Below are 17,179 nucleotides of genomic sequence, written 5' to 3'. Positions count from 1 at the left end.
GTCCTGAGTTACGTTACAACCCTCGGAGGGACACATGACATCCTTGTGCGAGTTATGTGACATTTGAAGTGGCGTGCAAAGAGACACAGGGCATCACAGTCAATCTATTCTCTCTGTGGTTGTGAGTCACGGTAAGCTTCAGTCCCCAGGTTGATTCACTATGATATGAAACAAGTACTGTAATATCCATCTGCATGTGATAACATATATGCATTATATAACATTATATGACTAAGTTATTAACTTCTGAGGTCATTGATACGGTTTGGGCCATTGGTACAGTTTATCATAGTTGTGAATACTCATACGAGCACGTTGTCCCATTTTACAGGCTTGAAGCTTTTACTTTGTTGATAAATGTGCTGAATTTGGTTCATCAGAAGCTCCTGGGTATACCATACATAGTTTGCTTCTCCCAAATGGGATCTTTGTTTGAGCTTGCGATACAACAAAACCGTTTTGAAAGGTTGTTATTGTTTCACTAGCTCAAACACAGACCTCAGCTGGGACCGGCAGAGACAGGCTTCCTGGTTTAGTCCCTGTGCCACCTTTGGATGGGCAGAATTCCTCTCATGTTCTAGTATACGCTGTGTTGTATGTAGTGTGGTGTGGTGTCCCTTTCCTACAATATCTAATTTCATATTGAATGGTTCTAATGTCATTATTGAGATAATTATCAGAGGAAGCCCATTTCCCTTTATCAGGAAATGCATTTCCCAGTGGCTGTACTAGAGTACAATGAGGCTTCAGCCACAGTTCCACAGTCATTTAGACGATGCTTAGCGCGGGTCCCTTTAATGTGCTTGTATGTCTAAAGTGCCGTGCCTGTGCACGACACATCTCGGACCATTCGACTATGAAATACATATTGTATGTAGGGAGCGTCCCATGGCGTGTGTCACTGTAATCCAGGTTCATTACTTCAACTCAATACGTTAAATGTTACATGCTGTAAACAGCTACGGTCAGGGTATTTCCAGTTGGTTTGACCTCACTGTGATGGCCTCTCGCGGTGACCCCTCTGAGACAACATGCAGTGCAAGAGGTGGCGACTGGGTGGAAGAACTGCATAAACCCACATCTTGAACACACTGCAATTCTGCCGTCCGGTCACGTCCAGTTCTTATGTACCTTTCTCATGCCCTCAGATTGTGTGTGTGTGTGTGTGTGTGTGTGTGTGTGTGTGTGCGTTTGGCATGCGTGCGTGCGTGCGTGCGTGCATACGTGCATGTCTGTGTCTGTGTGTGTGTGTGTGTGTTTCCTGCTTGCCTGTGCGCACTGAAGAGACAGAGAAATCCAATATCTCTCTTATCTCTCTCTATCCCCTCCCACTCACCCGCACAGCTCCCGACTGGGGGGATTTGAACATAAGAGGGATGTGGATACATCCTCCCTTCCTCATCAGTCATGTCCTCTAGGGGTGTGGACTGACGGGATAACTGAATGACACAGGAGGCCTGTCTGCTAGGTAAGATGCTCAGATGGTGGCATGGGTGGTGTTAGACCGGTAAACGGGCACAGTGTGGGCTCTGAGGTGTACTGTACTACCCCTGCAAGGGCGCTGATGCATATTGGAAGTATAGACTGTCTGTTTATAAACAATGAGTCTCGTCATTTAAAGTAATGAGGCATGAAATGAGGTAAATCATGAGGGATTATCGGTCTGACTACACCACCAGATCTGGTGCGTATTTAAGCATGTGTCTTCCAGCTCGACTGGAAAAACAACGGACGGATCCGCGTCGACGGCACACACATATTTTGGATATGTGGTGTCGCTGCTTCTGTGCCGGAGACGCAGGAGAAAAATGAACCGGCGGGGCGCAATTCAGAAGAATGACCTCATCTTCTTCGGCGTTTTCATATCCTTGACAGCGTATGCTCAAGTTTTGCTTCAGCACTTTGACGGGTTCCATGCAAGCTGCTGAGCCATGGGGTCAAGTCCCTGCAGTTCAGGAGGATGTGACCAGAAACCGTGATCACAGACAGCACCACTTCAACCCCATGCAGATAGATAAAATATAGGGTCCTCTGCGCCGGACAATCAATGAGATATTGTTGCCAGTACAGTCATATGCTGGGTGGATCCAGATAGGTCGATAAAAAGGGCAGATGCATGTGATTAAAGCTTGTAAATCAATAATCGCATCTGCTTTTTCGATTCATTTTGATCCAGCACGAATCAACATATACCGTGTGTGTGTGTGTGTGTGTGTGTGTGTGTGTGTGTGTGTGTGTGTTTTCATTGGGTTCCAATTACTCCCGGCTCACATTGTGTTTCCAGAGCGTTCTGTGGAACCGTGTTCTGGAATGAATAATGAATAACACGGTTATGTTTCCGTTATCTGAGGTTCGAAGCGATGGAGCCTGATGAAGTAGCAGACGTAGCAGCCGTCCTGTTTGGGAGGGTATCATCCCATCACCACCGGATGACTGTAGCCGTTCGTTTTTCGCTCTTGAGTAAATATTGATTGATCTGCTCGTGCTGGAAACACATGCGTTCCGTGTAAATATTTGCCTCAGCAAATACCAACATCTGCACACCCCATGTTAAACAGATATCGAACCAGGGGCCAGAGAAAATGAGAATATTGCACAGTACAGTGGATTTGGCTACTCCCCGGAATGTTTCAGACCGATTTTTTTTTTCTTCAGAATCAGAAGACAACAACTTTGGTTAAAAGCTTTTTCATGTTTTAGGGGGTAAAACGAGGTCCCTAGTCTCTGGCACAGTCATGTTTGCCATGCTCTCTTGCTGGTTGGTCTGGTCCCCCCCCCCCCCCCACGTACCCCCCTCCTTCTGAGAGCCTCACGCCATAGCGTCCCTGTCAGTTAGAATTAAGAGTTCTTCCCAGCTCCACATTATGTACATAAGGAGAGCACAGGGTGATACACTTATGCAACACTTAGCATATTAGCCTTCTGATTGAATTATCCTTGGAGGGGCGGGGGGGGGGGGGGGGAGGGACATGCCCCTCCCTCCTAGCAGTGCCCCTCTTCTCCCCCCTCTCTCCCCTTGTCTCACCCCTTCTGACTCCTCCCTCCTCCCCTTACCCTTCTCTCACCCTTCACCATCTCTAACCCCCTCCCCTCCCCCCTCCCTCCCTCTCTCCCCCCCGTCTCCCCCTCTTAATGAGCCAGGTCTAGCTGAAGCGCGGCCGTGGGGGTGCTCTCCTCTCGCCTCTGGCGCCGGGGTGAGGACGGGGCTGTCAGCGTGGCGTGGTTAGTCACTGATACGTCTCATAACGGCACTCATTAATGCCGATTAGCGGGAGCGGAGGTGGAGGGAGGGAGGGAGGGAGGGAGGGAGGGAGAGAGGGAGGGAGGCCGGCCCGTCTGCCAGTGCGACGGCCCGCTGAGTGGAGAATGCCCGCACTCGCCATTTCTCCTTCTCTCACCATTTTCACAGTGCATTATGGGACGGGAGACACATCAACGTGTCGTATCTGTTGAGGGCACCTTGTTGTCCTGTAGGAGTGCGTGCGAAAGCGCAACGTCTCAGATTGTTACAGTCGGCTTATTCGTCTTGGTTACCTTAAACATTTTGATAAACATTTATAGCTTTGAAGGTACGTTTTTTCTTTCGAAACAGCACTTCAAACAATTTGATTCCAGCCTTGCTCGGCTGAAAGTGCATATGAAGGACATGTCCTTCCACTGCTGAGCTTACCACCATGCAGCCATTGCCAGCGCTAACAGGGCATACGTGACTTTCCGTCCGAGGCTTGAGTGGTCACTTTCCCTTGAAGTCAGAGACACTCATGCTTAATTAGCATACGGAAGGGATGTTATGGTGGTTGCCTCAGCTTCTTCAGTGTGTTTGTCCCCCTCTAATGCACTGAAAGCCTGTGGGCCTGGTCAGAATGACAGTGTGCCCGTCAGTAAAAGGGCACTGAGAATGAATAAGCCTTAATTGACCCGATATCCTTCATTACACATGTGCTTACAACCCCATGCACTCCCCCCCCCCCCTTCCCCGACCCCCGAGCAGTCAGAGAGTCGGTCTGGAACAAGTGCTCATCTCACCGAGGGAACGTTTCTCAGACAGACATCTCTCCTCCGATGGAAAAGGTGCTGTTGACAGCGTGGTCATTTGTATGGATACTGTTGTATCGGTGGATTAAATTAGCTTTAAGTCATTCATTGTCATCAACAGAACAATACGCAACCGGTATCCGCTTGGGCTATGCGAAACTGAAACAGCGGTCTGTTTCTCATTATGCTCATTGGCAAACATCTCTGTTGCAGGGCCGTCTTGAATTTGGCAAGCTGACCCTCTTGTGGGCCTGAGGATGTTTCGCAAGAAGAAAAAGAAGAGGCCCGAGATCTCAGCGCCAAAGAACTTTGAGCACCGGGTTCACACCTCCTTTGACGCCAAGCGGGGCTGCTTCGTGGGCCTGCCGACCCAATGGCAGAGCCTGATAGAGAACCTGCGCAGGCCCAAGCCTATGGTGGACCCCTCCCGGATCACCCCCATAGAGCTAAAGCCAAAGAAGGTATAGTACATTAGAGTGTTCACTGTCTCTCTCCTTTTGTCTGACCTATTCTCAGCGGATGGCATATTACTGTACACCCGGATTTCATCCTGTGTAATGAAGCCCACTAATGTGCCCTCTTGTGTCCATAACAAAGAGTAAATCATTCTCTGAAGCCATAGTTTAAATATGCAGCAGATGCTAATGACTGAATAGAACTGATTTGATTTTCATTCTGAGAATATTCTAGAATCAGGGACCATCGAAACACTTTTTTAGGAGGGGCAGTTTCACTATGTAATTAAAAAAATAATAATAATACAAATTCCTTCTTCTAGCATTGTGACTGCCTATGGCCCCTGGTCTGAGCATTGATTACGTTATCTTATGACTGATGGATAGACGATTCACTTACTTAAACAAATGTATTTGTTGTAAGTCGCTTTGGACTTACATTGCTAAATGCCATAAATGTAAATGTAAATGTAAATGTTTAAATTCCTGCAGAGTCACCCCACCCCGTCTCTCAGACACATCTGCCAGCCGACGGTACTGTAAGCCTTTGAGGGGGACAATGCTAGCTTTCCTCCCTGTCACATTACTTTCTTATCTGCCACGAGGCTGGGCTAATGACCCTGCTGTGTACATTGGCTGTACAACGTGAATCCTTGGAGGGACACAAGATTTATTACTCCGTGCGGGCAATTAATAACGATCCACGGTGTCTTCTCACAGATGTCAGCGCGGCTGAGGCATGAAAAAGTGCAGGTACAGCAGAGGAACTGCCATTGAGCGATAAAGCCTGCAAATCTAAGGGTTTCCACGCTCCACAGAACTCCCTATCAACGCAGTTATGGCTCTTGAGGAAATAAACCATTAAAACATTTTCATTAGCGCAGTGGTTAAGTTTGAGCCGTGCGCTTTGGAGTCGTCCCATGTCAGCTTTTGAAGCAGAGTCACAGTTTTAATAGGATCATCAGGATTGGGTTTGTGGTATAAAAGGAGGCTTGTGCTTTATAAATAATACAGCGTGCAAGGCTGAGGTAAATGTTGGGGTGTTAGCAGTGTAAACGGTAAACACGAGGTGATAAGCAGAACACTTGTCACTGGCTCAAATCGACGAGAGAACCACAGCGAAGGGTTAGGGTTCGACAATGCTGTTATCATTTCAGTCATTTGTCCTCCTCTATTGTCTGCTTTCCAAAGGGCATGAGGTGAGGTGTTAATTGGCCTATGCCACCTGTGCAGCTGTGATAAGGGAGGGACACAGGAGACACCCTTGACAGTGAACCCAACGTGACTCTGCCCAGAGGCTGAGTTAGAGGCCTTATAGGCTTCTCCTCTGGTAGGTTAGACTGGAAGGTCGTTCTGACAACGCATTTCAAGTGTCTCAGTGGTTTCTGTCAGGGCAAGTTGGTTCCCTTACGTCTTTCTCTTGCCCTCCGATATGTTTGCTTGAGATGACAACAATAAAAAAGAAATATATATCGCCACAAAAAAATTTGTATTCACAAATTATTATATTCACAAATAATAGAGGTTTGTACCTATAAGCCATATTGTGGCACCATTTCCATGCTATTGGATAAATCTTTTCTTTTTCTTCTAAAACATCACCATTTTGTTCCAATATGTAGATTTATTTTGTGCATCTTGTCAGTAAAAACCCACAGGGGAAATGATTTAAGGCTGCGTGTGTCTTTGAAAAATGACAAAACTGTCCTTTCAGACTCACAAGTCTAAAATTAACTTGCCTTCAAGCAGCGATTATGTCACCTTCGTTACTCATCCCAAACACACGAGCCTTCCGTATTTTGATCGTTTCAGAAAAATGTGGTGAACATAACCGCTCTCCGTTTCAGACCATCGTGCGTGGGAGCATGATTGGCCACGGAGACTACATCGCCGCCATGATCTCCGACATGAGCAGGCTGTCGGTGACCAGTTCCAACTCCCTGAGGAAGAGCAGCCCGTCGTCCAGGAAGAGAGCCCAGTCCTTGGGCAGGCTGGGTGAGGTGAAGGAGGGGGACACCTACCAGTATGAGGACCTGGGCCAGGAGGACGAGGAGGACGAGGAGGAGGACCCTGCCCGGCAGCACTGGAAGGACAGGACTCGTCACATCCACAGCGAGAGCAACACCCCCCACCTGGGTATGAAGAAGCCCATCGCCCTGCAGCCCAACGGGGTGCTCCCCAGGGCCAAGTCCACCTACGAGGTGAGCGTCAACTCCCTGGAAGGACCCCCGCCGCCACCTCCACCACGGGACCCCCCGCCACCTGTGCCCATGCATGTGCCCGGGAAGGGGACTTACATGAGCGGTGAGGTGGGGAGCCCCACAGAGAGACTGATGGTGCGGAGGGAATTCCCGCCGCCCAGGGTTATCCCCATCCCTCACAACAACCAGAGGCCCATCTCCTGCTTCTACAGCCCGGCCATGGTGGTCCATCAGCCCCATGCCGACCCGGGGAGTCACAACCCAGAGTTGCGCCCCAGTGACAGGCTCTACACCCACCCTCAGAACAGCCCTGGCAGGCCGTACTCCTCCTATGACCTGAAGGTAAACATGTCTCTACCCATATCTCCAAATTATTACGTTCTGGGGGATCGTTTCTGCAGACTAGGAAATACGATAAATTCTCTTGCGTAAGAGTTACGTGAATTACGACTTAAGCTTAGGCGTTAACTTTGACTGGTTAAGTTTAGGCATTAACTTCGACTGGTTAAGTTTAGGCATTAACTTTGACTGGTTAAGTTTAGGCATTAACTTTGACTGGTTAAGTTTAGGCATTAACTTCGACTGGTTAAGTTTAGGCATTAACTTCGACTGGTTAAGTTTAGCAGTCTTCGGCAAGGTTCAGACCAGGGTTAGGGTTATGTCTCTATGTCATGTGCCCTCTCAGCTTAATGTGGGTCCATATGGACGTTACAGGTCAGCTGATTTAACCAACCGAGACAGAGAACTCACAGAGGACATGAACACTTCAATCAATTCCACAAATAGCAACATTTTTTTCCTTGATGAAAACCCTGTGCATAAATCCTACCGTTAGATGAGAATTTTTTGGAACAAGATGGTTATATCTTGCCAAAGTTACAGAGCCTTCAAAGGCTCCTCTGCATCCTACAACAGATTGCTAGTCCTCAGTCAACAGCCAATGCTCTGTTATTTCTGTCAAGTTTGTTTTTGTTAGTTTTTTCTTCAAGGGTAATAAAATATGATTTATGAGTCTATAGCTCCAATGCGCTTGTGAATGTTTGGCAAGATCTCAAGAGTGCATTCAGGTACCTATGGCGATGTCTGAACAGGGGCCGTATCAGGTGAAGCGGATGCACAGCGTGTGAGAGAGAGAAGGACGTGATTTACATTCAGTTATAAAGCAGGGCAAGGACCCTGGGAAAACAGCCAACTCAAGTCTCTGTCTCTCTCTCCCTATCTCTCTCTTATCGTACAGGCAGAGTCAGCTCTGAGATACTACTCGGGCATCCTACCCAGTGGCACCAGTAGCCCAATGGTGGGTGGCATCAGGCCACACAGGACTGTGCGTTCCTCAGCCAGCTACACCCTGGGACTGTCCCCCAACATGGGCCTGAGACCCAACGGCCCAGACCCCTTCCTGAGACATTCAGGCTGCCCCAACACTTCCTTCCCCAGGCAGGACAGCCCGTCCCAGCCCCGGCCGTCCCCCACCGGGTCCCTGGCCACCAGCCCTCCGGGCACCTGCTCCCCCGCCTTCAGGCCGCCACAACACCCCTCACCCAGACCGCCCCCCGACCCCCCCAAGGTGACCCACGAACAGTTCAAAGCTGCCCTGCAGATGGTGGTGGACAAGGGGGACCCGCGCTCGTACCTGGAGAACTTTGTGAAGATCGGGGAGGGTTCGACGGGGGTGGTGTGCATCGCCCGGGAGAAACACAGCGGCAGGCAGGTGGCCGTGAAGATGATGGACCTTCGGAGACAGCAGAGGAGAGAGCTGCTTTTCAATGAGGTACGACCTCAACCCAACACCATCCAAAACGACCCCTAGGAGTAATATGGTACAGCACAGAGCCCACATTGTAATGTGTAATGTGTTGTAATGTGAATGGTTTGTGATGGTCTGTGTGTCCAGGTGGTGATCATGAGGGACTATCAGCACAGGAACGTGGTGGAGATGTTCAAGAGCGCCCTGGTGGAGGAGGAACTCTGGGTCATCATGGAGTACCTGCAGGGCGGCGCTCTGACCAACATCGTGTCTGAAACCAGGTATGGAGTATGGGCCAACACCTTGGGAGGTAACTGCAACCATACCAGGAGACATTTGGGCGTGGCATGTGGGACATCAAATGACATTACACAGACAGTGAATAGTTAACAATTGACACCCATATAAGACAAGGCTGCAAGGAGGTAAGTCAAAAACAAAAAAAAAGGTAAATGCTATAGCTGCAAGTTGACACAATGATATGTAGTACCTATATGAACCACAAGGGGGTAGTGTGGTACCGACTAGTTGATCGAGCAACTAGGCACAGTGAGATGCAGCAGTGCCAACAGAAGGGCTCATTCAGTAACCCTCACTCATACTTGAGCAAAAACAAACTGTCATCATTGGGGTACAGATAAATCGTATCTTGGGCCAAATTGAATTCCCCACATTGTCATTTCAACATGCACAAATTTTATGATGTTATCAGATTATAGTTTCCCATAGGGGGACTACGGGAAACCATAATCTGATAACATCATCAAATTTGTGCATGTTGAAATGACGTGGGGAATTCAATTTGGCCAAAGATACGATTTATCTGTACCCCAATGATGACTGTTTGTTTTTGGGGAATTCAATTTGGCCAAAGATACGATTTATCTGCACCCCCATGCCATTCAATATATCAGATACTGTATGAATAAACAAAAACAGGAAAATGGCTCACTCAACAGCCAAGAGGAGAAACTGTCAGTGCAAATTATCTCCACCTATCAATGAGTTTTAAATTCTGAACAGAACATTGGCTGCGTCTCCATACAGGGAGAATGGGGTTGACCTGAAAGTGTGGTATCTGGAGACACGGGGAGGGAGCTGCTCCAGTCTCCAGCCAGCTGACAAAGCAGAATGGGCCAAATCTACTCTGTAACAGCTGTCATAGGCAGTGCTTGTCAAAGCCCTAAGATTACCATTGTATTGATTGAAACGTCGGGAATGAGATGCTCTTGCTCAATCATACCTCCGTCAAGATTCCAATCCCGCTCCAAACAAGTTTCCAAAACAATCGATATCCTTCTGAAACAAGAAATAAAGCAATCAGCAATATCTTTTGTGCTATTGTGTTATTTTCCCAAAATGTTTTCATACCCACCTACAGCGATACTTTGATAATACAAACACAAGGCTCTGTTGTGTATAATAACTGTCTCGGGGGTTGAGTGCCTGAGTGTTGTGTGTGTTTGTGCTGTCGTTGTTCCAGACTGAGTGAGGAGCAGATAGCCACGGTGTGTGAGGCTGTACTGCAGGCACTGGCCTACCTCCACTCCCAAGGGGTCATCCACAGAGACATAAAGAGTGACTCCATTTTACTCACACTGGATGGGAGGGTAGGTCTCTCTCTCTCTCTCTCTCTGTCTCTCTCTCTCTCTCTCTCTCTCTCTCTCTCTCTCTGTCTCTCTCTCTCTCTCTCTCTCTCTCTCTCTCTGTCTCTCGTTCATTAATGCGGTAATTGTTCCTGTCCACTGCAGATCAAGCTGTCCGACTTTGGGTTCTGTGCCCAGATCAGTAAAGACATTCCTAAGAGGAAGTCTTTAGTGGGGACACCATATTGGATGGCGCCTGAAGTCATCTCCAAATCCCCATACAGCACTGAGGTAATGTCCAAATCAAACAAGTATCCAAATCCATCCAATACTCATTGTTTCCAAACCAATGCCTATGATGCACAGGATGTATACCAACACTGATTTACTTCCTGGATTCTGTGTATCTGTCAGGTGGATGTTTGGTCTCTGGGCATCATGGTAGTGGAGATGGTGGATGGCGAGCCCCCCTACTTCAGTGAGACCCCCGTGGCAGCCATGAGGAGACTGAGGGATGAGCACGCTCCCACCGTACGCAACGCTAGCCAGGTGAGAACGCAGTTGTGTAAACAAACATCCACATTACCACAAGCCCACTCACACAGGCGCATGCACACACAGCATACAGGCACGCAATCACATGTGTTCACACTGTGACTCACACATACGAAAGCAAGCAAACACACACTCACACAAGCATACGTATGCACACACATTCTGTTCAAATGCGACTTTTGATTACGTTTCCCCTCTCTCTCCTTTCCCCCCAGATCTCCCCGGTGCTGAAGGACTTCCTGGACCGCATGTTGACCCGGGACCCAGTGGAGCGGGCCAGCGCCACTGACCTGCTGGAGCACCCCTTCCTCCTGCAGAGCAGCTCCCCGCAGTGCCTGGTGCCCCTGGTGGAGCAGTACCGCAAGCGCATGTCCCGCTGCTGAACCTCCAGACCCCCTGGTCCCTGATATACCCACCCTGAGTCTGACCTGCCCGGGTCTCAGGCACAACAACCCACCCAGCACCCTGACCAATGGGAGAGCAGCTCCAGAGAGCAGAGAGCCCAAACAACCTGGTGCTGTTAGAGTGCTCATGGCGGGCCAGCAAGTTTGGTTGACACAGCATGGGCCTGGACTTGAGAGAAGCACTTTAGCAGTGAGTTGAAATAGCATAACGGCAGCATGCAAACAGTACTCCTCACAGTCACTCATCTCAACAAAGTCTGGGCCTATGGTGATTGACACCCCACGGGATTCCTCCCGACACAATGCCAGTCTCGCACTGACGCGTATACGGCAGACTGCAGACTTCAAACCCGAGACAACGGCAAACTGCATTATGAACTGAGACTGCAATCGATCGGTTGCCCATCATAGTGTTTGGATACTAGATGTCTTATTACTGTATTAGCTTGTTGCTAGGCTCAAGTTACGGTAGCTCATGACTTGAAGGAGAGAGCTGTTACTTAATGTTACCTCGACAACCATAACGGGACAATGACTGACCTTGGAATTGCACCTTGTCAGTGAACTCTTTGCATGGCCAAATGGAGGCACACCTGGCCTGATCTGAATGCTTGAACCATGTGCTCCTGAACACAGAGAGATGACTGAGAGACTAGCCTCCCTCGTTGTTACCATGACAAATGTGTAGATGAGGGGTCAGCTGTTTTTACTGGGCTCATGGAATCATGTTCCTTTTAATATTTATTCTTTTAGCTTTCCAAAAAGGTGTTGTGAATTGTTTGTAAGATGTGAAGTTGCAAATAAGGTTTCATTTTAGATTGTCAACTAAAAAAACGTAGCTGATGAACAAATAATGTAAATACAGATTCTGTATATTAGGACCTACTACTTGCTAAACTATTGTAGTTATATTGAGATGAACGGTTATTTCACTGGATTTTGAAAGTGTGTGTGTGTGTGTGCGTGTGTGTGTGTGTGTGTGTGTGTGTGTGTGTGTGTGTGTGCGTGTGTGTGCGTGTGTGTGTGTGTGTGCGCGTGTGTTTATGCCTGGGATACTGTGTCAGTGTATGCTCCCCTTCCACTGTATTGTGACTGACTTTTCTGAATTACAGGATGTGTGTGTGTTGCTACTGAAAATGTGTATGACTGTATTTGCATTTGTTTGCATAGATAAAGCACACAGGCTTGGCATGTGATGCTACAGAACGCCCACCAGCTGAGAACACATTGCACATGGTCTATGTACTCTTACACACGGGGATACAACATATTTCATGTCTTCGTATTTCTATGTATTTCATTCATGAAAAAGAGAATTATACATTATTTTTAAGTCAATAAATAATGCATATTGAGTCTTGCTCAGCTAAATACTGTGCCTGTTGGTTTCAATTCAATGTGCCTCTTGAGACCCCCCCCCCCCCCCTCTCCTCCCCTCTCTCACACACACACGCACACATGGGCGCACATGCTGTATGCACCTCCTTGAATAGTGCAAGAATGAGAATTGTCTGATGTTTCAAAAATATTTAATAAATATAGCTATGAATACAGCTGAAATAAGCATAAAATACAGCTAAAATAAGCATAATGCAAACAGCATAGGCTTACTATGATACAATATACAATTATTGATAAACAGAATGTACATTGCTAATCAATACTGACATTATGTTGCAGCATGTACAACAGCGATTGTGCCTAAATTAGGCAACATGACTCAAATAACGGACAGGATAGTAAGCTATTCATAATAAAAGTCAAATAGCCTACACACTTCAGATTTTTCTTTACCAAACTATGAATAAAGGACATCAGTAGCCTAACTAACCACACTTGAAATTGTGGAATATATATGTATATATTTATATATATGTATATGCTTTAACAAATCGACTGCCTCTAATTCTGCAATTTCAAATGCGGACATCTAATTGAGAGTGACATGGGAGCTGCTCTCAAATTCACACTTAACCCCGCTGATGCTGTCCACACTGGGCTGGCTGTTGACTTTCTGGTGGGTGTGAGAGAAAGGAAAGGTCTCGGACCGGGACATCCTCCCTCTGCCGTGCGAGGAGCCGGAGGAGCAGTCTATAACCATCCTCATGAACTCAGGGGCAGTGAATCTCCGCATCAGTCTGGTCCCCAGCCCGGTGTAACCGGGTGGGCGGACCGGAATCTTCTCCGGCTCCATCTCCCCTCTGTGGAAGAGCAGCTTGTTGTGACGTCCCATTGGCGGGAGGCTTCCCCGCTTCTGATTCTCTCTCCTGCTTGACGGAGCGGTGTAGTTTTTTTCATCTTCCTGCGCTCCACTCGTGTCCTCCGGCGCCTTCAGGGGTTGACTTTTGCCGTTTAAAGGTGCTTTTGGCGCCGTGACAGTTTGGTCAGCGTCGTTTGTCACCGCGCAGGTGTTCTCTTGACATCCAATCTTGGCTATCAGGGCTCTCTCCTCCTGCAGCGACGGGCGCTTTAATTTTCTGGCTGACAGGCTCATGTCACGCATGTCTCCCTGATAGGACTGTTTTCGGCTGCTCAGGAGGTCCAGGTTAAATGACTTAGCTTTGCCCCAAAATGGAATGCCCTCCGGTGCCTCTTGTTTAAGTCCTCTGGCTCTGCTGACATCTTTCTGGCTTGTCTCTGGGTGATTGTTTAGTGTTTTAACCCCCTTCAGGTCCCTGAGCTTGCAGTTCTGTATCTGTTTGGCTGTGAATAAAACATCCTGGTCTTCCTCTGTCTGGCCGGTCTCCAGGTGATGGGGGAGTGCCTGGTTGGGGCATTTTCTCTCTGAGGACTGGCATCTGAATCGTGTCCACAGGCCATTGCTGCTGTCCCCAACCCTGAGTTGTCTCTGCAACAGCCCGGGCAGCTGCTCTTCATTCTTGCTCTGGAACTGCTTCGAGAACCTCTCCAGAACCTGTCTGGGAAGCATGTTAGGCTGCCTCCTCTCTCCCCCGACCTCACCCACGACCTCTCCGAGTGGCTCCTCTGATCCCGCAGCCTTCCTCCCTGTGAAGTTTAGGGCCTGGACACACTGGTTGTGTCCGAAGAAGTGTGCCACTTGGGTGGCCGTGTGCCCAGCATGGTTGATGCGGTCCAGTTTCAGGCCCAGCCTCTTGAAAGCCCTGACCAGGAACTCCAGTACCTGGCTATGGCCTGCATAGGCAGAATACATCAGGGCGCTGTTTCCCCAAAGGTCTGAGACATCAGGGTCGGCGTTGAACTGCACCAGGAGTTTGACCGCGTCCAGGTAGCCCAGCTCGCAGGCCAGGCTCAGGGCGCTGCGACCGAACTCGTCCTGGCAGTTGACGTCGGCCCCCTTCTCCAGCAGCAGCCGGGTGAACTTTGACCTGGCCACGGGGTCCTGCAGGCACACAGCGAACATCAGAGGCGTGCGGCTGTTCTCCGTCTTGGAGTTGATGATGCGGCCGTCCAGAGCGTCCAGGACGAAGCGCGCCAGGTGCACTTTCCCCTCGTGCATGGCATCCAGGAACGTCTTGGTGCCAGAGCCCTGGCGTAGATCCTTGGGTCGCATCATACTTAGACTACAGCTTCTGGAGGTGAAACTCAGAGTGTGTGCTGAGAAAGAGAGAGAGAGAGAGAGAGAGAGAGAGAGACACAGAGAGAGAGACACAGAGAGAGAGAGAGAGAGAGAGAGAGCTTCTCTGGGCCTCTCTGTGTTGACAGTGAGTGTATTTACCTCGGAGTGAGCCTCACTGAGGAGCTGCCAGTGTTTTTATACCTCTCCCTGCACATGCCCTCCCCACGTTGCCAAGGAAACAGCCATCTGAGGACCATTATGTTGCGCAGCATCCATTCAGAACAAGCGCCAGTCGCCTGGAGGAAATATATGCTATTTGAACTGAATAATTACTCAAGGAGAAAAACATGGCCAGTGCTTTCATGTCGGCTAGGTAAAAGTAGCGACAAAAGAGGTACTTAAATCAGCCACTTTTTCTCAGGTTGCCATTCTTTCACAAGCCAGCCTAATTAACTTTTACCAGACTCTTGTATGTATGGACAAAAAAATAGAACGCTTGAATTTGGACTCTTTTGTTGTGAAAGGTCAGATAATGCAGGGTTTGCGGAACACTACTATTAATACTGTGTTATACAGTATAACACAAGTGCATGGATATAATGTTTTCTCTTGCCTAACGTTCCAGAAGAAGAAGAATGTTCAGGTTTCAGGTACAGTTTCATTAACAGACGGCGAAAGGTGCTTGCAAAGAGAATGGAAATTAGATTTTTTTGATAAAAATGGAAAAAAATGAAAATGAGAAGTTTTGATAAAATGTCAGATTCTGATGGTTGTCTTCTCTGTGCAGTCTCCATCAGGTGCCTGAATGACAGCTGAGCTGCTCCTGGACAACCCTATGTTACACTGCAATAAGTTCTGCTATTACTTACGAAGCTACCGGTACCCTTTCCTGCTCCCGTCAAACAAGGAATCTAGCTCCCTCACTGCCTTTGATCTCTTTAATTCAGTGACAAGACCTCCGTTTGTATGCTAATGTGTAATCCTCTTGAGATGGCAACCTGCTGCTTTCTGAGGTGAAACTATTAATATCTGTGTTCTGCAGTGCATGTATCTGGTGAATGAAAGGCGCCTGAATATAGCTACCTCTTCAAAGACATAAATACATAATTGTGGGTAATGGTTTTGCAATTCTGTATTTGTCCTGTGGCAAAGTTTTTCCTCCATGCTGAGTAAGGGCATCATCTGTACAGTGCATGTGTTTAGTTTACGTCACGGCTTCTTCTATGTATGTCTTTAAGTCATGACTTTCATCCTCTGTGGCTCAGTTGGTAGAGCATGGCGCTAACAACGCATAGGTTGTGGGTTCGATTTCCGCTGGGACCATATATACTGAAAGAAATGTACACGCTCACTGCAATGTAAGTCGCTTTGGATAGAAGCGTCAGCTAAATGGCGTATATATCACTACTACGATAGGTAGTCATAGTACGCCACCAGAACCAGAACCCATTCTACTGTTGTCCTCTCTTGTGCCTTCGGATTTTAATTAGATTTTAATTGCTAATATAAAACACAGCAGGTGCAAATCAGAGCCCAAATAGTGTACGTGAGAGAAAAAGTTCCGGGGTTCCGTCTTCCTCACTGTTCACCATCCGGTCACCATCCGGTCACGGACATGTCACTTCATCAGGCCCCAGCAGGTCTCATATATTCGTCAGAGCCATGAACTCAACCAAACAAGGAAGACTTGCCATCCAGCCACAGTACCAGTCAAAAGTTTGGACACCCCTTGCCAAGAGTGTGCAAAGCTGTCCTCAAAGCAAAAGGTGGCTACTTTGAAGAATCTGAAATATAAAACATATCCTGGTTTGTTTAACACTTTTTTGTTTACTACATAATTCCATATGTGTTCCTTCATAGTTTTGATGTCTTCAATATTAATCTACAATGTAGAAAATAATAATAAAGAAAAACCATTGAGTGAGAAGGTGTGTCCAAACTTTTGACTGGTACTGTAGGTCTCATAGTAGGCAATCTAATGCGGCTGGGACTGATCCAGTACTTTCTAATGCGTGGCTTTCTCTTTAAGACATCATTGTCTAAGAGAGAGAGGGAGAGAGAGAGAGAGAGAGAGAGAGAGAGAGAGCAAGTTATTTCATGTAATGTATAATGTCTTAGCAAACACTCAGTAAATTCGAGGTTGTCGTTCTGAATTCACCTTCTCAAACTTCGGCGCTATATTTACCTCACCTACCCTTGGCGACGTACGCACTGACCTCGAGAAACAAGGCGAAAGAAATACTCGTCACAAACCCAAGGCAGTAACTCAAAATCCAGAGGATTTGCATTTGTATTCCGGTTAGTTTTATTTCCTGGAAAAAGCTGCGGCAGAGGTGTGACAGTGAGGGCGTTGCCTTGGGGACCTGTGATGTATCTCTGGCTCCAAGACGGCCCAAAGTCTCAGCTCCTGTTCTAATTACTGCCACACATGCTCTCCATACCAATGAAACGTTACGTTTATAATGCTCCAGTGGCGATGGTCTCTTAATCAGGTCAATAAGATTCAGCCGATTCTGTTAACTAAGCAAACACGATAACCATATCCCCTGTCGCTGAATTAGGTCAGATCAATTTCCCCCAATTGCTGCATGTTAATAGAATCATAAAGACATCTCGAGAGACCGCATCAGCAGAATACGGTCATAACATTAACTACCC

General features: G+C 47.8%; 2 protein-coding genes across 3 annotated transcripts; one reads left to right on the top strand and one right to left on the bottom strand.

Moving 5' to 3' along the window:
- Positions 1 to 4,292: 4,292 nt before the first annotated feature.
- pak6 (p21 (RAC1) activated kinase 6) lies at positions 4,293 to 10,962 on the top strand (the record flags this gene model as incomplete). Its single annotated transcript, XM_083682847.1, has 8 exons — positions 4,293 to 4,496; positions 6,338 to 7,033; positions 7,929 to 8,462; positions 8,586 to 8,719; positions 9,922 to 10,048; positions 10,190 to 10,315; positions 10,439 to 10,573; positions 10,795 to 10,962. The coding sequence occupies 8 exons, from the start codon at positions 4,293 to 4,295 to the stop codon at positions 10,960 to 10,962; spliced, it is 2,124 nt and encodes a 707-aa protein (XP_083538973.1).
- Positions 10,963 to 12,664: 1,702 nt separating this feature from the next.
- ankrd63 (ankyrin repeat domain 63) lies at positions 12,665 to 16,820 on the bottom strand. Of its 2 annotated transcripts, none has more exons than XM_083682968.1 (3): positions 16,716 to 16,820; positions 16,436 to 16,560; positions 12,665 to 16,305 (listed from the first exon to the last, which is right to left on the bottom strand). In XM_083682968.1, the coding sequence occupies exon 3, from the start codon at positions 14,516 to 14,518 to the stop codon at positions 12,914 to 12,916; it is 1,605 nt and encodes a 534-aa protein (XP_083539094.1). In that variant the 5' UTR covers positions 14,519 to 16,305; positions 16,436 to 16,560; positions 16,716 to 16,820; the 3' UTR covers positions 12,665 to 12,913. The 2 variants fall into 2 exon arrangements, with proteins under 2 accessions (XP_083539094.1, XP_083539093.1); XM_083682967.1 differs by having other exon boundaries at positions 16,707 to 16,741.
- Positions 16,821 to 17,179: the final 359 nt, after the last annotated feature.

This window comes from Argentina silus (genome assembly GCF_951799395.1).
Source record: "Argentina silus genome assembly, chromosome: 13".
Taxonomy (NCBI): domain Eukaryota; kingdom Metazoa; phylum Chordata; class Actinopteri; order Argentiniformes; family Argentinidae; genus Argentina; species Argentina silus.
The sequence above is the reverse complement of the archived record's forward strand: the minus strand, read 5'-3'. Positions and strand labels throughout refer to the sequence as shown.